This window comes from Microcaecilia unicolor, unplaced genomic scaffold (assembly GCF_901765095.1).
Source record: "Microcaecilia unicolor unplaced genomic scaffold, aMicUni1.1, whole genome shotgun sequence".
Classification (NCBI taxonomy): Eukaryota; Metazoa; Chordata; class Amphibia; order Gymnophiona; family Siphonopidae; genus Microcaecilia; species Microcaecilia unicolor.
Genome location: NW_021963325.1, coordinates 84,776 through 101,085, shown reverse-complemented (window position 1 = coordinate 101,085; position 16,310 = coordinate 84,776). Strand labels below are relative to the sequence as shown.

Below are 16,310 nucleotides of genomic sequence, written 5' to 3'. Positions count from 1 at the left end.
CTCAATTATATCTTCCTTCAGCTGTCTCTTTTCCAAGCTGAACAGTCTTAATCTCTTGGGAGTTCCATCCCCTTTATCATTTTGGTCCCACTTTTTTTGAACTTTTTCTAATTCTGCTATATTTTTTAAGATACGGCGACCAGAACTTAAAGCAATACTAAAGGTGAGGTCGTACCATGGAGCGAAACACAGGCATTATAATATTCTTGGTCTTATTTATCATCTTTTTCCTAATAATTCCTAGCGTCCTGTTTCCTTTTTTGGCCGCTGCCACACACTGGGCAGAAGATTTCAGGTGGACCCTAGGATCAGGTAACTATGATTCGTATTGTTCTTCCCAATGTGCATCACTTTGCATTTGTCCACAACAAATTTCATCTGCCAAGTTTTTGAGTTTTTTTTCTTTTAACACATTTTATCAGAAAAATATTTGCTCCTGGGATTAAGGAGAAAAAAACAAAATGGAAAAACAATCAAGCTAGTAAGTTGTAGGATTACCTGCGCAATGCAGTTCAGCTTCAGAGTGCTGCCACCCTGCACAAACAGACTGAACTCCCCTTCCTCAGGAGAGGAGAATCCGGGATGCCACACCACTTCACAGTCCAGGTCACTGAATTCTTCCACAGTTCCTGGCAGAAAGATTACAGGAAACATAAATGGCACAGCACTATGCTGTTACAATAGAAAACACGACTTATCCAACATTGATACGTTTAGCACAGTTTGTATGGTGTGATATGGTTTGACTGCACTTTTTGTTCTTTAGATTGTAAGCTCCTTTGAGCAGGGACTGTCCTTCTTTGTTAAATTGTACAGCGCTGCGTAACCCTGGTAGCGCTTTAGAAATGTTAAGTAGTAGTAGTAGTATGGTATGGTATGGTAGTTCCCTCTGCACACAAGCATCAAGCTGCAAACGAGGGCTCTGCCACAAGTGTGACAATTTTCACAGCATAAGTACATAAGTAATGCCATACTGGAAAAGACCAAAGGTCCATCGAGCCCAGCATCCTGTCCCCGACAGCGGCCAATCCAGGCCAATGGCACCTGGCAAGCTACCCAAACATGCAAACATTTTATACAAGTTATTCCCGAAATTGTGGATTTTTCCCAAGTCCATTTAGTAGCGGTCTATGGACTCGTCCTTAAGGAAACCGTCCAACCCCTTTTTAAACTCTGCCAAGCTAACCGCCTTCACTACGTTCTCCGGCAACGAATTCCAGAGTTTAATTATGTGTTGGGTGAAGAAAACTTTTCTCCTATTTGTTTTAAATTTACTACACTGCAGTTTCATCACATGCCCCCTAGTCCTAGTATTTTTGGAAAGCATGAACAGACGCTTCACATCCACCTGTTCCACTCACCTCTATTTTATATACCTCTATCATGTCTCCCCTCAGCCATCTCTTCTCCAAGCTGAAAAGCCCTAGCCTCCTTAGTCTTTCCTAGTTTAAAAAGGGGGGGGGGGGGGGAGGCCAACAGTACTGGCAAATTTTTCCTGTTCATGGATTACTGAGACCAAATCAGCATGGCTTTAGTGTGGGGAAATCTTGCCTGACCAATTTACTTCAATTCTTTGAAGGAGTAAACAAACATGTGGATAAAGGTGAGCCGGTTCATATTGTGTATCTGGATTTTCAGAAGACATTTGACAAAGTACCTCATGAAAGACTCCAGAGGAAATTGGAGAGTCATGGGATAGGAGGTAGTGTTCTATTGTGGATTAAAAACTGGTTAAAAGAAAACAGAGAGTAGGGTTAAATGGTCAGTATTATCAATGGAGAAGGGTAGTTAGTGCGGTTCCCCAGGGGTCTGTGCTGGGACCGCTGCTTTTTAACATATTTATAAATGACCTAGAGATGGGAGTAACTAGTTAGGTAACTAAATTTGCTGATGACACAAAGCTATTCAAAGTCGTTAAATCGCGGGAGGATTGTGAAAAATTACAAGAGGACCTTACAAGACTGGGAGACTGGGCGTCTAAATGGCAGATGATGTTTAATGTGAGCAAGTGCAAAGTGATGCAAGTGGGAAAGAGGAACCCAAATTATAGCTACGTCATGCAAGGTTCCATGTTAGGAGTCACGGACCAAGAAAGGGATCTAGGTGTTGTCGTTGATGATACGTTGAAACCTTCTGCTCAGTGTGCTGCTGCGGATAAGAATGCAAATAGAATGTAAGGTATTATTAGGAAAAGAATGGAAAACAAAAATGAGGACGTTATAACACCTTTCTATCGCTCTATGGTGCAACCGCACCTCAAATATTGTGTTCAATTCTGGTCCCCGCATCTCAAAAAAGATATAGTGGAATTAGAAAAGGTGCAGAGAAGGGCGACAAAAATGATAAAGGGAAAGGGACGACTTCCCTATGAGGAAAGACTAAAGCGGCTAGGGCTCTTCAGCTTGGAGAAAAGGCGGCTGAGAGGAGATATGATAGAGGTCTATAAAATAATGAGTGCAGCTGAATGAGCAGATGTGAAGCGTCTGTTTACGCTTTCCAAAAATACTAGGACTAGGGGGCATGCGATGAAGCTACAATGTAGTAAATTTAAAACAAATCGGAGAAAAGTTTTCTTCACGCAACGTGTAATTAAACTCTGGAATTCATTGCCAGAGAATGTGGTAAAGGTGGTTAGCTTAGTGGAGTTTAAAAAAGGTTTGGATGGCTTCCTAAAGGAAAAGTCCATAGACCATTACTAAATGGACTTGGGGAAAATCCACTATTTCTGGGATAAGCAGTATAGAATGTTTTGTACATTTTTGGGATCTTCCCAGGTATTTGTGACCTGGATTGGCCACTGTTGGAAACAGGATGCTGGGCTTGATGGACCTTTGGTCTTTCCCAGTATGGCAATACTTATGTACTTATGTCATCTCAGTGCAACAGAGGGTTAAATGACTTGCCCAAGGCTACAAGAAGCCACTGTGGGATTTCAACCCAAGTCTTCCAGTTATAGCTTTTTCTACTATTTGTAAAATAAAAGTTATTTTTATTAAAACAGCACTAAAAGAGCTCAGAAGCACCATGAAGACATTGAGGGGCATAATCGAACAGGGTGCCAAAGTTTTCCTGAGGATGTCCTTGCAGGACGTCCCAGCGAAAGGGCGGGGAAACCTGTATTACCGAAACAAGATGGGCGGCCATCTTTTGTTTCAATAATACTGTCGGGGATAATGGAAATCGAGGATGCCCATCTCAGAAATTACCAAATCCAAGCCATTTGGTCGTGGGAGGAGCCAGCATTCGTAGTGCACTGGTCCCCCTCACATGCCAGAACACCAACCGGGCACCCTAGGGGGCACTGCAGTGGACTTCATAAAATACTCCCAGGAACACAGCTCCCTTACCTTGGGTGCTGAGCCCCCCAAAACCCACTCCCCACAACTGTACAACACTACCATAGCCCTAAGGGGTGAAGGGGGGCACCTAGATGGGTTCTGGGTGGGTTTGTAGTAGTAGTAGTAGTAAATGAGGTCGCACCAGAGACTTATACAGAGGCACTATTTTTAAGTTACCCGCATGGCCATTTACTGTCCCTTAAAAAAAATCACACCTTTATCCGCAGTTGTAAAATGTGGCCTAGCTGATGCCACCATTGCCACCAAAACCCACTTCTCCTCTTCCTCCACTTTCTATCTCAGTTGATAACACCCTCATCCTCCCCGTGTCATCTGCCCGCAACCTCGGAGTCATCTTTGACTCTCTCTCTTTCTCTGAGCATATCCAGCAGATAGCCAAGACCTGTCGCTTCTTCCTCTTTAACATCAGCAAAATTCGCCCTTTCCTCTTTGAACACACCACCCGAACTCTCGTCCACGCTCTCATTACCTCTCGCCTGGACTACTGCAACTTACTCCTCACCGGCCTCCCACTTAGCCATCTATCCACCTTCAATCTGTTCAGAACTCTGCTGCACGTCTCATATTCCGCCAGAACCGATATACTCATATCACCCCTCTCCTCAGGTCACTTCACTGGCTTCCGATCAGATACCGCATTCAATTCAAGCTTCTCCTTCTTACCTACAAATGCACTCAGTCTGCTGCCCCTCACTATCTTTCTACCCTCATCTCCCCTTACGTTCCCGCCCGTAACCTCCGTTCACAGGATAAATCCCTCCTCTCAGTACCCTTCTCCACCACCGGCAACTCCAGGCTCCGCTCATTCTGCCTCACCTCACCCTATGCTTGGAACAACCTTCCTGAGCCCTTACGCCAAGCCCCCTCCCTGCCCGTCTTCAAGTCTTTGCTTAAAGCCCACCTCTTCAATGCTGCATTCGGCACCTAACCCTTACCGTTCAGTGAATCCAGACTGCCCCAATTTGACTGCCCCTATCTGACCGACCGTTCACTTGTCTATTAGCAGGGACTGTCTCTCTTTGTTAAATTGTACAGCGCTGCGTAACCCTAGTAGCGCTCTAGAAATGTTAAGTAGTAGTAGTAGTAGTAGTTTGGAAGGGCTCGCATTTACCACTACAAGTGGAAAAGGTGGGGTGGGGGCCTGGGTCCGCCTGCCTGAAGTGCACTGCAGTACCCACTAAAACTGCTCCAGGGACCTGCATACTGCTGTCAGGGAGCTGGGTATGACATTTGAGGCTAGCATAGAGGCAGGCAAAAAATATTTTTAGTTTTCTTTTTAGGGTGGGAGGGGCTTAGTGACCACTGGAGGAGTAAGGGGAGGTCATCCCCGATTCCCTCCGGTGGTCATTTGGTCAGTTCGGGCACCTTTTTGAGGCTTGGTTGCAAGAAAAAATGGACCAAGTAAAGTCGGCCAAGTGCTCGTCAGGGATGCCCTTCCTTTTTACATTATGGCAGAGGATGCCCACGTATTTAGCACGCCCAAGTCCCGCCTTCGCTATGCTTCCGACACGCCCCCGGGAACTCTGGTCATCCCCGCGACGGAAAGCAGTTGAGGGCACCCAAAATCGGCTTTTGATTATGCCAATTTGGGTGACCCTGGGAGAAGGACTCCCATCTCCCGATTTGTGTCAAAAGATGGGCACCATTCTCTTTCGAAAATGAGCCCAATTGTGTACTATCCTGAAGCAGCATAAGACAGACAGACTGGCGGGATGCAATACAGTCTGATTTGCAGGTTATCCCTAATGAATATGCATCAGATAAGTCTGCATCCATTGAAGGCAGTGCATACAAATAGATTTTATGCACAAGTATAGTGCAATCCACTTAAGTGCAAGGGTCTGGGATCAAAGAAATACATGCAATTAATCAGAGCGTGTACTTAACCGTTGTGACCCAAAGAAGCTTGACATCTGAAAAACATATGTACAGTACTGTTTATTATACGTACAGTATATAGTCTCCGTTAACTGACGTTAGGCTTACTTGAAGTAATCAGTCATAGTCCTCTGTACACTCTTGTACCTATGAGTTCCATAGACTACGTAAAAACTGTCATAGCACTGACATCCAGTGGCCTCCAGATAGGCCCGCACAGTGTTGAGACTCTCCAGCGCTCTTGCAAAAGTGACAGGAGGTTGTTGAATTTCGTCAGCATGTGCCTCACTGCTCATTTCATCATCTGTTTCATCATCAGCCTTTGCCTGCGTGTAGGCGCATCTCTCGACATAGTGCTGTCGTCAGCTGTTTGTAGATTGTAATCAACAGCTACATAGTGATGAAATTCCTCTTCAGTAACACCGGCTGAGATGTCAATAGCCTGTTCATCTGACGCGTTTGCAACAGCTGCATCTGTTTCGTCCCTCTCCACATCCTTAACAAAGCTTGCCCACTTGTAGCAGTTCACGTTTGCCTGTGTAACATGATTCCATGCTTCTTTCTGCATATGTAGGGAATCCAACAGTGATAGATTACGAGCCAGTTCAACAACACGTTTATCCTTGCCAGTCTGGTCATCCATAACACTCATCAGACGACGTAGCACAAGAGCCCGATAATGTTGTTTGAAATTAGCTATTATGCCCTGTTCCATAGGTTGGATCAGAGAGGTAGTGTTTGGTGGCAGGAAGACCACCTTGATGTTAGACAGCTTGACATCATCACTGTGTGCAGCACAATTATCACAAAGCATCAAAATCTGACGTTTTTGTGCCCGCATTCTAGTGTCTAACTTCTTTAGCCACTGCTTCCAAATTTCCCCAGTCATCCATGAATTTGCATTAGCCTCGTATGACACAGGAAGTAGCTTAACATTCATGAAGCAACGGGGCTGTTTGCTCTTTCCAATGACGAGTGGTTCCAACTTCTCACTCCCATCCATATTGTAGCAAAGGAGGATCATCAGTCGGTCCTTCGATGTTTTACTTCCTGTAGTTTTGGCTTGTTTGAATGCAAGTGTTCCATCAGGAATCGCTCGCCAGTAGAGACCGTTTTCGTCAGCATTGAAAATGTCACGAGGTGCAAACTCGTTCAAGATGGTAGGAAAAACTGAAACAACCCAATTTTCAGTACCAAATTCATCAGTGTCTTGTTTTTCACCATGCTGTTCCTCTGCTTCCATCTTTCCAACCATCCAACAGTGGCTTTAAATTCAGTTAGTCCAAGACTTACAGCTAGCTGATTAGCTTTCTCCATAAGCAGTGGACCACTGACAGGAAACTGCTCCTGACTTGAGAAAACCACCAAAGAAGAGCATCTTCTACATCCTCAGCTTTTCCTGCCTGTTTACGTTTCCTGTATTGTTTTCCCAGTCTTCCAGAAGCTGATCTTTCTGCTTCAAGATACATGAAATTTGACTGGGATTGACACCATATTCTTTAGCAATAGATGCTTGACTGTTTGTTTTCTAATTTTTTAAGAACCTCTATTCGTTCAGCCAGTGTTCAAGTCTTACAGTTGCGCAATGACGACGACGACGACCCCAGTGTACACTCTAACAACTTTCTTCCACTTATTCTGCCTGTGGCAGTTAACCAATGAGATTTCAAATTTATCACCCCTTTGTCATGTGCCAATCAGCTTACATATTCCGTGCGTGCGCTTATGCGGAGTCTTTCCTGCAGAGGAGTGGTCTTAAACCATGCATATTTTTTTTTACATTTGTACCCGCGCTTTCCCACTCATAGCAGGTTTAATGCGGCTTACATATTATATACAGGTATGAATCTTGCACTTATCAGTGGTGCGCTAAACCGAAGTTTGTCCCCATAGAAACTGATGGCGTCAAAAACGGGACCGAAGTATGGCATGCAGTTAAACAGAGCATGCACCTATCCAACGTGCACTTAAATGGATGTCCTGAAAACCTGATTGGTTTACAACTTTCCCACATAGCAGTCTGACAACCCTGTCAGTGCAAATAGGTGGCACGGCCAGATATCTTGGTGGTAGAAGAGGTTAACAATTCCACTGGCCACCGGGTGCAGCAACAGAAAAGGGGCATGAAGGGTGAACAAGACCAGAGTTCTATAGCCACAAGCTGTATTATGCACAGCTCCTCTGGCAGTCATTCCAACCCTACGATTGGCAGATACTCTAGGTTCCAGTCTTTCAGGATACACTGATCTGAACTCTTCTGGGATGATCCTACTTAGAACACTCTTGTTATACCATTACAATCATATGGTTCTTAATGACCAACTCTTCACTCTGTAAGCCACTATGTATCAATGTTCTGGTTGTTAGTTTTGTAAGCCACATTACAATGTGTTTTGGAACATTGTGGGATATAAATATTATTTCAAAATAAAATAGACAAAGGAAACAGTCTGCAGAGAATGGAAAGTAGCAGTATTTGCAGATGTTAAAGAGGTTACTGTGACATGACTGTTGCAAATGGTGTCATGGCATACCAGGGCTGTTACAGTATACTAACAGTCCACAATAACAATCATCGTAGTGCACAGTGTTTACAACCAGATCAGTGCAAGCTTCCTATTTTTCAAATATATGCTTGTTTTCCTTTAAATAGCTTGGAACTTAAATACCTCTGGCTGGGCGTATAGAAAATGCTATTCCTTTATCTCTAATTTTGGGTTTCCAGCAGAAATCAGCAGGATGATTTCTCCGATTGTACAGGGTGAGTGTTGTTCTAAATCCTGATTCTATCAATAAGCCAGGGATGGGTTTTAGAATCAGCTCCTCCGTGGACAGATCCAGAGCAACAGGAACTACTGTTGAAGTGACCATCACATGCCCGGTATGTCTTGTGTTAACAGTATAATTAATTGACCTGTAAGATAAATGGCATCCTTTTCATTAGTTTCACATTTCATTTGATTGTTGAGTTACAGTGCTCAATAACGAACTTTCAATGCAGAAAACATATCAATAAAGTGGAACATTATTCGCTGAATTCTGTACAGTGCGACTTAAATTGCATGGGCAAATTCAGTCGTATTCTGGATTTGCGTGTGCAACTTAATTAGTTAACAAGCCAATCAGCACTGATGTCACTCAACAAGCTATTATTAACACTAACTGGCATTAATTAGAATTTACGCACACAACTGTCTAAGCGTATTCTATAACATGATGCACATAAATTCTAAGTCGCATTGTTGAAAAGGAGCGTGGCCATGGGCGTGGAAGGGCAGGTCATGGGCATTTCTAAAATCTATGTGCATTGTTATAGAATACACCCGGTCCACGCCTAATTTAGGCAATGGGATTTACACCAAGTTTTACTTGGCATAACTGCCCGCGATTTAAATTTAGCCTTCATGGACTTGGTGCTCAGCGTATTCTATAAACCACGTGGAAATTTAGGCTTATTCTATAAAGTACGCCTAAATTAAGGCATACTTTATAGAATACACTTAGGCGTATTTTATTTCCGGCACCGATTTATTTAGGCGTGGACACATAGAATCTAGTCCTATACGCTGTATTGCCACTGGCAGAAGCTTAAAACATTAAGGAAGAGGGAATGTGGAAGTGCTAACCAAAGAGCAGCCTGGCAAAGACACTTGTAAGAATTCTGGTGCCTTCACTTTCTCTCCCTGGTGATGGTGAACTTCACTTTTGTGCAGCAGAAGAAACCAAGGACTAAAGGGGAAAAGTTATCAATGTGGGCTACTGTTAAGAGGTGTTATTTTACTGCTAACCCTACTTATTAGTAAATAGGTATGGCTGCATAAATAGGTCTTTGCTAAAAGAACAAGTGTTAGTGGTAAAATAACATCTCTTTATAGTTACCCACTTTGATAACTTCCCCCTTATGAGCCAATGCTCAGAACCTAAAGCCTGCGCTAGAGCCGATTAGCGCCAGAATAGGGCTGGCGTTAGGGACAATCTGCGCGGCAAAGATAACCTGCAGTAGCATTAAAACGTAGGCAATCCTATGCAAATGAGATCCCTTCGTTATTCCTTCCCAATTCTCAGAAACAGCGAACAAACCAAACCCTGCCCTTACTGCTGAAACACCTAACGCTAGCTCGGAGCTGACATTAGGATTTCTGAAGAGAGATTTCTCGTGCATCAACCTGTACACACTTTTTTTTTTGTAATTCCCAGACAGGATGATTTTTCACACCTCTGTGTATTGGTCCTAAATTTAGCCTAAAAGTTCCATCTTTTTAAATATTTGCCTGGCAATACTAGCACTGTCACCATGTCCAGCAGCAGGCATGCTCCTACTACTTAACTTCCAATGCTCAAGGCTAAAAGTGCACCTATAATTTGCATGCTATTAGTGTTGAGCATTGGGAAATTTTTTTTCAGCGCTGTTCCCTACAGCGCCGGAGCTCTGAGCATTGGCCCACAAGAGTGAAGAGTTTTCAGTCTCTGCTAATCAGAGCTGATACTGTAATGTCATAAGAGCCAACCTCATCAGTGATGTCACAATGGCTTGATTGCTCTATACTTGGCTCACTTTCATTACAAAACTAGCCGTTAAGCCCGTTTAAAAACGGGCGAGTATTGCAGCCCCTCCTCTCTCCCCTGGCCTCACCCCGTCCACCGAGCCTCCCCCCATATCCAGCGACCCTCCTCTTTCCCTTGGCCTACCCCCCTCCCCCCATGTCCAGCAACCCTCCTCTGTACCCTGCTCTCACCCCAAGTCCAGCAACCATGACCTCTCCCCCCTGCCCTCCCCCCATGTCCAGCTACCCTCATCGCCGCCGCTCCCTTCCGCCTCCGTGCCGGGCCCCCTGCACTGACCTGACAGCGCCTCTCACCTCCGTGTGAAAGCGCTACAGGCGGCAGCAGATCGCTTCCCACACGGAGGTGAGAGGCGCTGACAGGTCAGTGCAGGGGGCCCGATACAGAGGGGGGCAGGAGCGGCGGCGGGGATGGGGCGGAGGGTGGAGGTTGTTTCGTGCGATGTTCCTTTCCAGGCAGCAGCGGCGGCGTCCGACAATTCGACTCCGTTTCCCTCTCTGTTCCACCCTCTGACGTCATGACGTCTTGACGCGGAGGGCGGGACAGAGAGGGAAGTCTGTACTGTGCATTTGCAAGTGAGTACGGTCACTTGTGTTTATATGTTTGATAGCAGGGATTTCTATATGAGCGGTGGGTGTTGTCTTCCTGACAACTTGTCGGTGTTGAACCCATAGAGATGGTCGGGATGGGGGTGTTTGGTTGTGTTGGGTTTGCCCGAGATGGGCAGCACAGGCCAGGAATGCTCTTGGGCTTTCTGAAAGAAATGTTACTTTTTCAAGGATGAGAAGAGCATTGGATGTGAATTTGAAAAGAAGGATTCTGCACTGCCACGGTAGACATCAGCACAAAGCATATTAAAATGCATGCTAAATGAGGGCTCAATGCCAGAAATCTACTGCCAGGTCTGAGACTGGCGTAGAGCCCCCACAGTCAGCATCAGCCCCATCTCCTTCCCTTCTGCCCCACTGCAGCCAACTCCCATCCTCCAAAATCAACAGACCCTGTTCCCTCCCACCCCTGCCACAATATTAAAAAAAACAAAATTCCCTTGGCACCCCCCTCCATGACATGACCAGCCCTCTCCTTCCCACCCACCCAAACTGTTTCCCCTGTGTCTACTAGCACCCTTCTCTCTCCTTCACCGCCAAGAATTTTAAAACAAAGTCCCTGATGTCTAGTATCACCCACCTGACCCTCATCCAGGTCCCCAACCCTGCAACCTGGTACCTCTTGATGGGGCAAGAGTGATAACCACTCGCTCATGTCTCAGGCATCGTCATTTCCAAAATAGCAGGGCCCTGTCCTGCTCAGTGCTATATCTTTTTTGAGGGCACCCAGTCATAACAGCCCTGACAAAATAGCCCAGACAAAAAGAGCCTTGTAAGAAAATAACCGTTGACATTTCACACCTGTGACAAGGCAAGCCCCAGAGATTCCCCAGTGAAGCAGTTGAGCCCAGAACTACGGGTCCCAGAAGTCCTTCAAGAATGAGAGAAGAGAGTAGTCCTAAAAAAAATGGAATGGATTCCCAGCCCCAGCAGGGGGATCAATGGCTCAAGGCAGGGTGAGCCTGTTACTCCCTTCCCCACTAGAGGGAGAGGGAAGGATGAAGCTCAGTTTCCATGGCTTCGCCATCAGTATATAATTCCCCCCAGCTGTGAGAAGGGGAGAGCAGATTTCCTGGAGGCTCTCAGTCACCAGGAGAGAGGGGAGATGAATGGAGAGAGAGATTCCATGGAGTATGTGGAGGAAGGAAGTAGCCTGCTGTCACGATCGTGAGCCCTTGTGCCCAGAGGGAGCACAGCGATGAAGTCTTTTAGCCTGCGCCCAGTCGGGCAGCCAAGCAACCCCCAAGGCTTCACCTGGGAGGACCACCATTCCCTGAGGGTTGAGCCCCCAGGTGCAGGCGGCCCGCAGGACTTACGGACACCTCGGGGATCAGACGGCCGCAGACAGCAGGCAAGAGAAGGCTGGACTCCAGCAGAAGCCACAGTTGGGTCAGCAGCAAGCGGAGGATTGCGACAGAGTAGTAATCGGGTCAAGCAGCCAGCAGAGAGTAGTTGGGTTCCAAGCAGAGGTCAGGTCAGGCAACAAGCAGAGAGGAGTCAGGTTCCAAGCAGAGGTCAGGTCCGGCAGCAAGCAGAGAGGAATCAGGTTCCAAGCAGAGGTCAGGTCAGGCAGCCGGCAGAGAGTAGTCGGGTTCTAAGCAAAAGTCAGGTCAGGCAGCAGGCAGAGGGTGGTCAGGTTCCAAGCAGAGGTCAGATCAGGTCAAGCAGTAAGTAGTAGCAGACAAGTCACTCACACGAACAGGCAGATCTACAAAGGTAGAAGCCGAAGCAAAGTTTGAGGGAAAGGCTTGCTCCTTAATAGCCCCCACCTTCCCGAGGGATAAGACTCAGCTGGCAGAGACAAGAAGAAAGGATTCAGCTGGCAAGAGGGAATCCCGATTGGCCAGCCAATCAGAGGAGGCGAAACTCAGATGCAGGAGCCAATCCGGGTGTAGGAAGCGTGGCCCGAGTTCCCGGGCCCCGCACCCAGAAGAGGAGCGCCGATCCAGGAGCGCCGGTGCTGCCAAGATGGCCGGCGCTCCAAAACAGCAGAGATGGCAAGTCCCGAGGTCCGGGGCACCACGCCAGCGTCGTCAGGCCGGACGTGACTGTGAGCACGGGGAAAATAGCAGCGTCGGGGCACCGGCCCAACCAGCAGGGCCAACGCTCCCTCACACAGAGGCGGGACCGGAGGGCAGTCAGGACCGCGAGTAGGTGAGGTGCGCGACACCTGCCACTAGAGCTGCCTAAGAGAGAGGAGCCAGCTACCATGGAGTGGGAGAATTCAAAGGTTGCCCTGCCCAGCACTTGAAGGCAGTGGAGGAGGCCACACTGGGCGGGCGTGGTGCTGAGAGTTGGGAGAAGCTGCCAACCCAGCTCCTTATAGGGTTCCCTCTGTGCTGTGAAAAGGCAGGTGATTTGTGGTATTGGTTTGATGTGCAAAGACTGTCCATGAAGATTTGTTCTGAACTGTTGTGCTTTATTGGAAGTGTGCTGAACTCTTACTAAACCCTTCTGAAGGAGGGGGAAGGAAAAGCTAATGCCCTAATAGAAGACCTGAGGTTTTGAGGAGCTGATAGTTTGCTGAGGGATTTGGGGACCTGGACTGTACCTTTTTTTTTCTTTTGAAGATTAACTTATGAGGACTGTACCTTTTGTTTTGAAGAATATATTATGATTTTTGGTATGAAATTGCCTTGATAATAAAATACTTTGGCCCTGAGTCCCAGTATTAGCAGCATTCTGTCCTGGAACCTCGGGAGCCCTGCAGGCTTGCTGGCTCCACCCAAGAGGAGGAAGCGGACCCCCTCTTTTACACACCCTAACAAAATAGGGTGTGACAAAATGGCCCCTCCCACAAAACAACCCTTAACAAAATAGCCCCCTTAACAAAACAGCCCCCTCAGAAAAAATAGCACATCACAAAAAATATAATATACAACTGAAATCTTCACTGATAAAGACTCCTACTAGAATTCAATTGCATAAAGCATATATAAATAAACAAAATTCTATAGCTACAAACTGATCTGTTCTCCTATTTAAAGAAACTATTCTTCCATCAACATGCTAATTTAAAAAACAATATTGTCATCATTTTCATAGTCTTACCAACCTTATCCTGATTGGCAAGGTAAGATTATTAGGAAAAAAATGCAGTCCCATATTCTGGGCAGCCCTTTTGTCGGGGGGGGGGGGGCTAACTTGTCAAGGGTTATATTGTTTGCAGGCCGTTTTGACAGTGGCTATTATGTCAGGGACTATTATGTCGGGAGCTTTTTTGTTGGAGCATTTTTTGTCAGGGCTATTTTGACTTGGTACTTTTTTTTTTGATTTGTGGTGACCAAAATTGCATACAATATTTGAGGTGCAGTCACAGGGAAAGTGCATATACTTTACCCCACATATAAGATGGCCAATTATCAGACAATGAGATGGATAAAATGCTTTTTACCTGAAGAAACTGCTAGGAGAATTGCCCACTTTATACTCAGATACACAAAAATATTTTGTACTGGATTTTATTTTTGTTACATTTGTACCCCGCGCTTTCCCACTCATGGCAGGCTCAATGCGGCTTACATGGGGCAATGGAGGGTTAAGTGACTTGCCCAGAGTCACAAGGAGCTGCTGTGCCTGAAGTGGGAATCAAACTCAGTTCCACAGGACCAAAGTCCACCACCCTAACCACTAGGCCACTCCTCCACTCTGGGCTTATCTTGTCCTCTAAAATGTTAACCACCTATGCTGATATTCAGCGCTAACCGAATAAAAAAGAAACAGCTCCTGTGAAGTCTTACTTCTTAAAATCCCCCAGTGTGGTAGTCTCAAGCACAACAGGTATGCGTGTCTTTGATGTGGGTGGCAGCACGTGAGACAACGGGCTGGTCTGCTGCAGCTCTTTACAATCAATTTCAAGCTGAACCCAGATAAATTTAGGCAGGTTATTGATGATATACATCTGCCTTTCAGAAATGGAGCATATACAAACTTGTCCAAACTCTATCAGCGAGGGACCTAGGAGAGAGAAGTAGAACAACTTTATTTTACATTGCAGAACAGAAAAAAAAAGAAAGAAATTGAAACTGTGCTAATTTGCTTTGCATTGTTCAGTAAGCCTTTGGAGACTGAATCCTGTTGGATTACCTCGAGGAGCATAATCGAAAGGGACGCCCAAGTTTTCCTGAGGACGTCCTCACAAAACGTCCCCATCCAGGAGTGGGGAAACCCGGATTTTCGAAACAAGATGGACGTCCATATTTTGTTTCGATAATACAGTCGGGGATGTCCAAATCTTGACATTTAGGTCGTCCTTAGAGATGGTCGTCCCTAGACTTGGTCGTTTCTGATTTTCGGCGATAATGGAAACCAAGCACGCCCATCTCAGAAATGACCAAATGCAAGCCCTTTGGTTGTAGGAGGAGCCAGCATTCATAGTGCACTGGTCCCCTTGACATGCCAGAACACCAACCGGGCACCCTAGGGGGCACTGCAGTGGACTTCAGAAATTTCTCCCAGGAACATAGCTCCCTTACCTTGTGTGCTGAGCCCCCCAAACCCACTACCCACAACTGTACACCACTACCATAGCCCTTACGGGTGACGGGGGTGCACCTAGATGTGGGTACAGTGGGTTTTGGAGGGCTCACATTTACCACCACAAGTTGAACAGGTAGGGGGAATATGGGCCTGGGTCCGCCTGCCTAAAGTGCACTGCACCCACTAAAACTGCTCCAGGGACCTGCATACTGCTTTGATGGACCTCAGTATGACATTTGAGGCTGGCAAAAAATAGTTTTAAAGATGTTTTTTTGAGGGTGGGAGGGGGTTAGTGACCACTGGAGGAGTAAGAGGAGGTCATCCCCGATTCTCTCCAGTGGTCATCTGGTCAGTTCGGGCACCTTTTGGGGCTTGGTTGTAAGAAAAACAGGACCAGGTAAAGTCATCCAAGTGCTCATCAGGAACACCCTTTTTTTCCATTATGGGTCGAGGACACCCATGTGTTAGGCATGCCCAAGTCCTGCCTTCGCTATGCCTCCGACACGCCCCCGGGAACTTTGGTCGTCCATGCGACGGAAAGCAGTTGGGGGCGCCCAAAATCAGCTTTCGATTATGCCAATTTGGGTGACCCTGTGAGGAGGACGCCCATCTTCCGATTTGTGTCGTTTGAGCCTGCTAGCATGCGAAAGTGAGGACTTAATCCCTGTTTTAATGCTTTGCTTCTCTATCCTCTCATTTTCTGTCATTTGAATGCATGCCTGTCCTATTTTTAATAGACTTCCTTTTCTTTCCTAAATGTTTTAGCAGTATAGCAAGTTTTAATACGCCTAAACTTACAGAAGCATTCAAACAAAGAGTTCATTAGTAATTGGAAGAGTGTCTTAATGGTTACTTCAGTGCCCTGAGAACCAGGAGAACTGGGTTCAATTCCCACTGCAGCTCCTTGTGACTGGGCAAGTCACTTAACCCTCCATTGCTCCAGGTACAAAATAAGTACCTTTATATAATATGTAAAACAGAGAAACAGAGAAATATGAAGGTAGATAAAGACCATCCACTATCCCTTCTGCTTCCTTAGATATGTACTTGTCCCAAGCTTATGTGAATTCAGATACAGTCTTTGTTCCCACCACCTCCTCTTGGAGGCCGTTCCACTAGGTTGTTTGGTCTTTAAGATCTTAATTGGTCTGATTCCTCAATATATGGTCCATCTTATATGTAGGCCACTAGCTGGTCAATTCTATGATTTTAGAAATAGTATGGTGGTACTGTTTCCTAGAGGGAAGGGAAAGGGAACTGGGACTTGATATACTGCCTTTCTGAGGTTTTTGCAACTACATTCAAAGCGGTTTACATATATTCAGGTACTTATTTTGTACCAGGGGCAATGGAGGGTTAAGTGACTTGCCCAGAGTCACAAGGAGCTGTAGTGGGAATTGAACTCAGTTCCCCAGGATCAAAG

The 16,310-nt window shown here is 46.1% G+C and overlaps 1 protein-coding gene across 1 annotated transcript in view; it reads right to left on the bottom strand.

Moving 5' to 3' along the window:
- LOC115459189 (cilia- and flagella-associated protein 47-like) overlaps nt 1-16,310 on the bottom strand; it is a gene marked incomplete at both ends in the record, with an annotated part of 99,995 nt that overhangs the window by 14,744 nt on the left and 68,941 nt on the right. Inside the window, 3 exons of the mRNA XM_030189050.1 lie at nt 499-629; nt 7,907-8,151; nt 14,149-14,365. Of these exons, the coding sequence (XP_030044910.1) occupies nt 499-629; nt 7,907-8,151; nt 14,149-14,365 (593 nt within the window). The remainder of the gene's footprint in view (nt 1-498; nt 630-7,906; nt 8,152-14,148; nt 14,366-16,310) is intronic.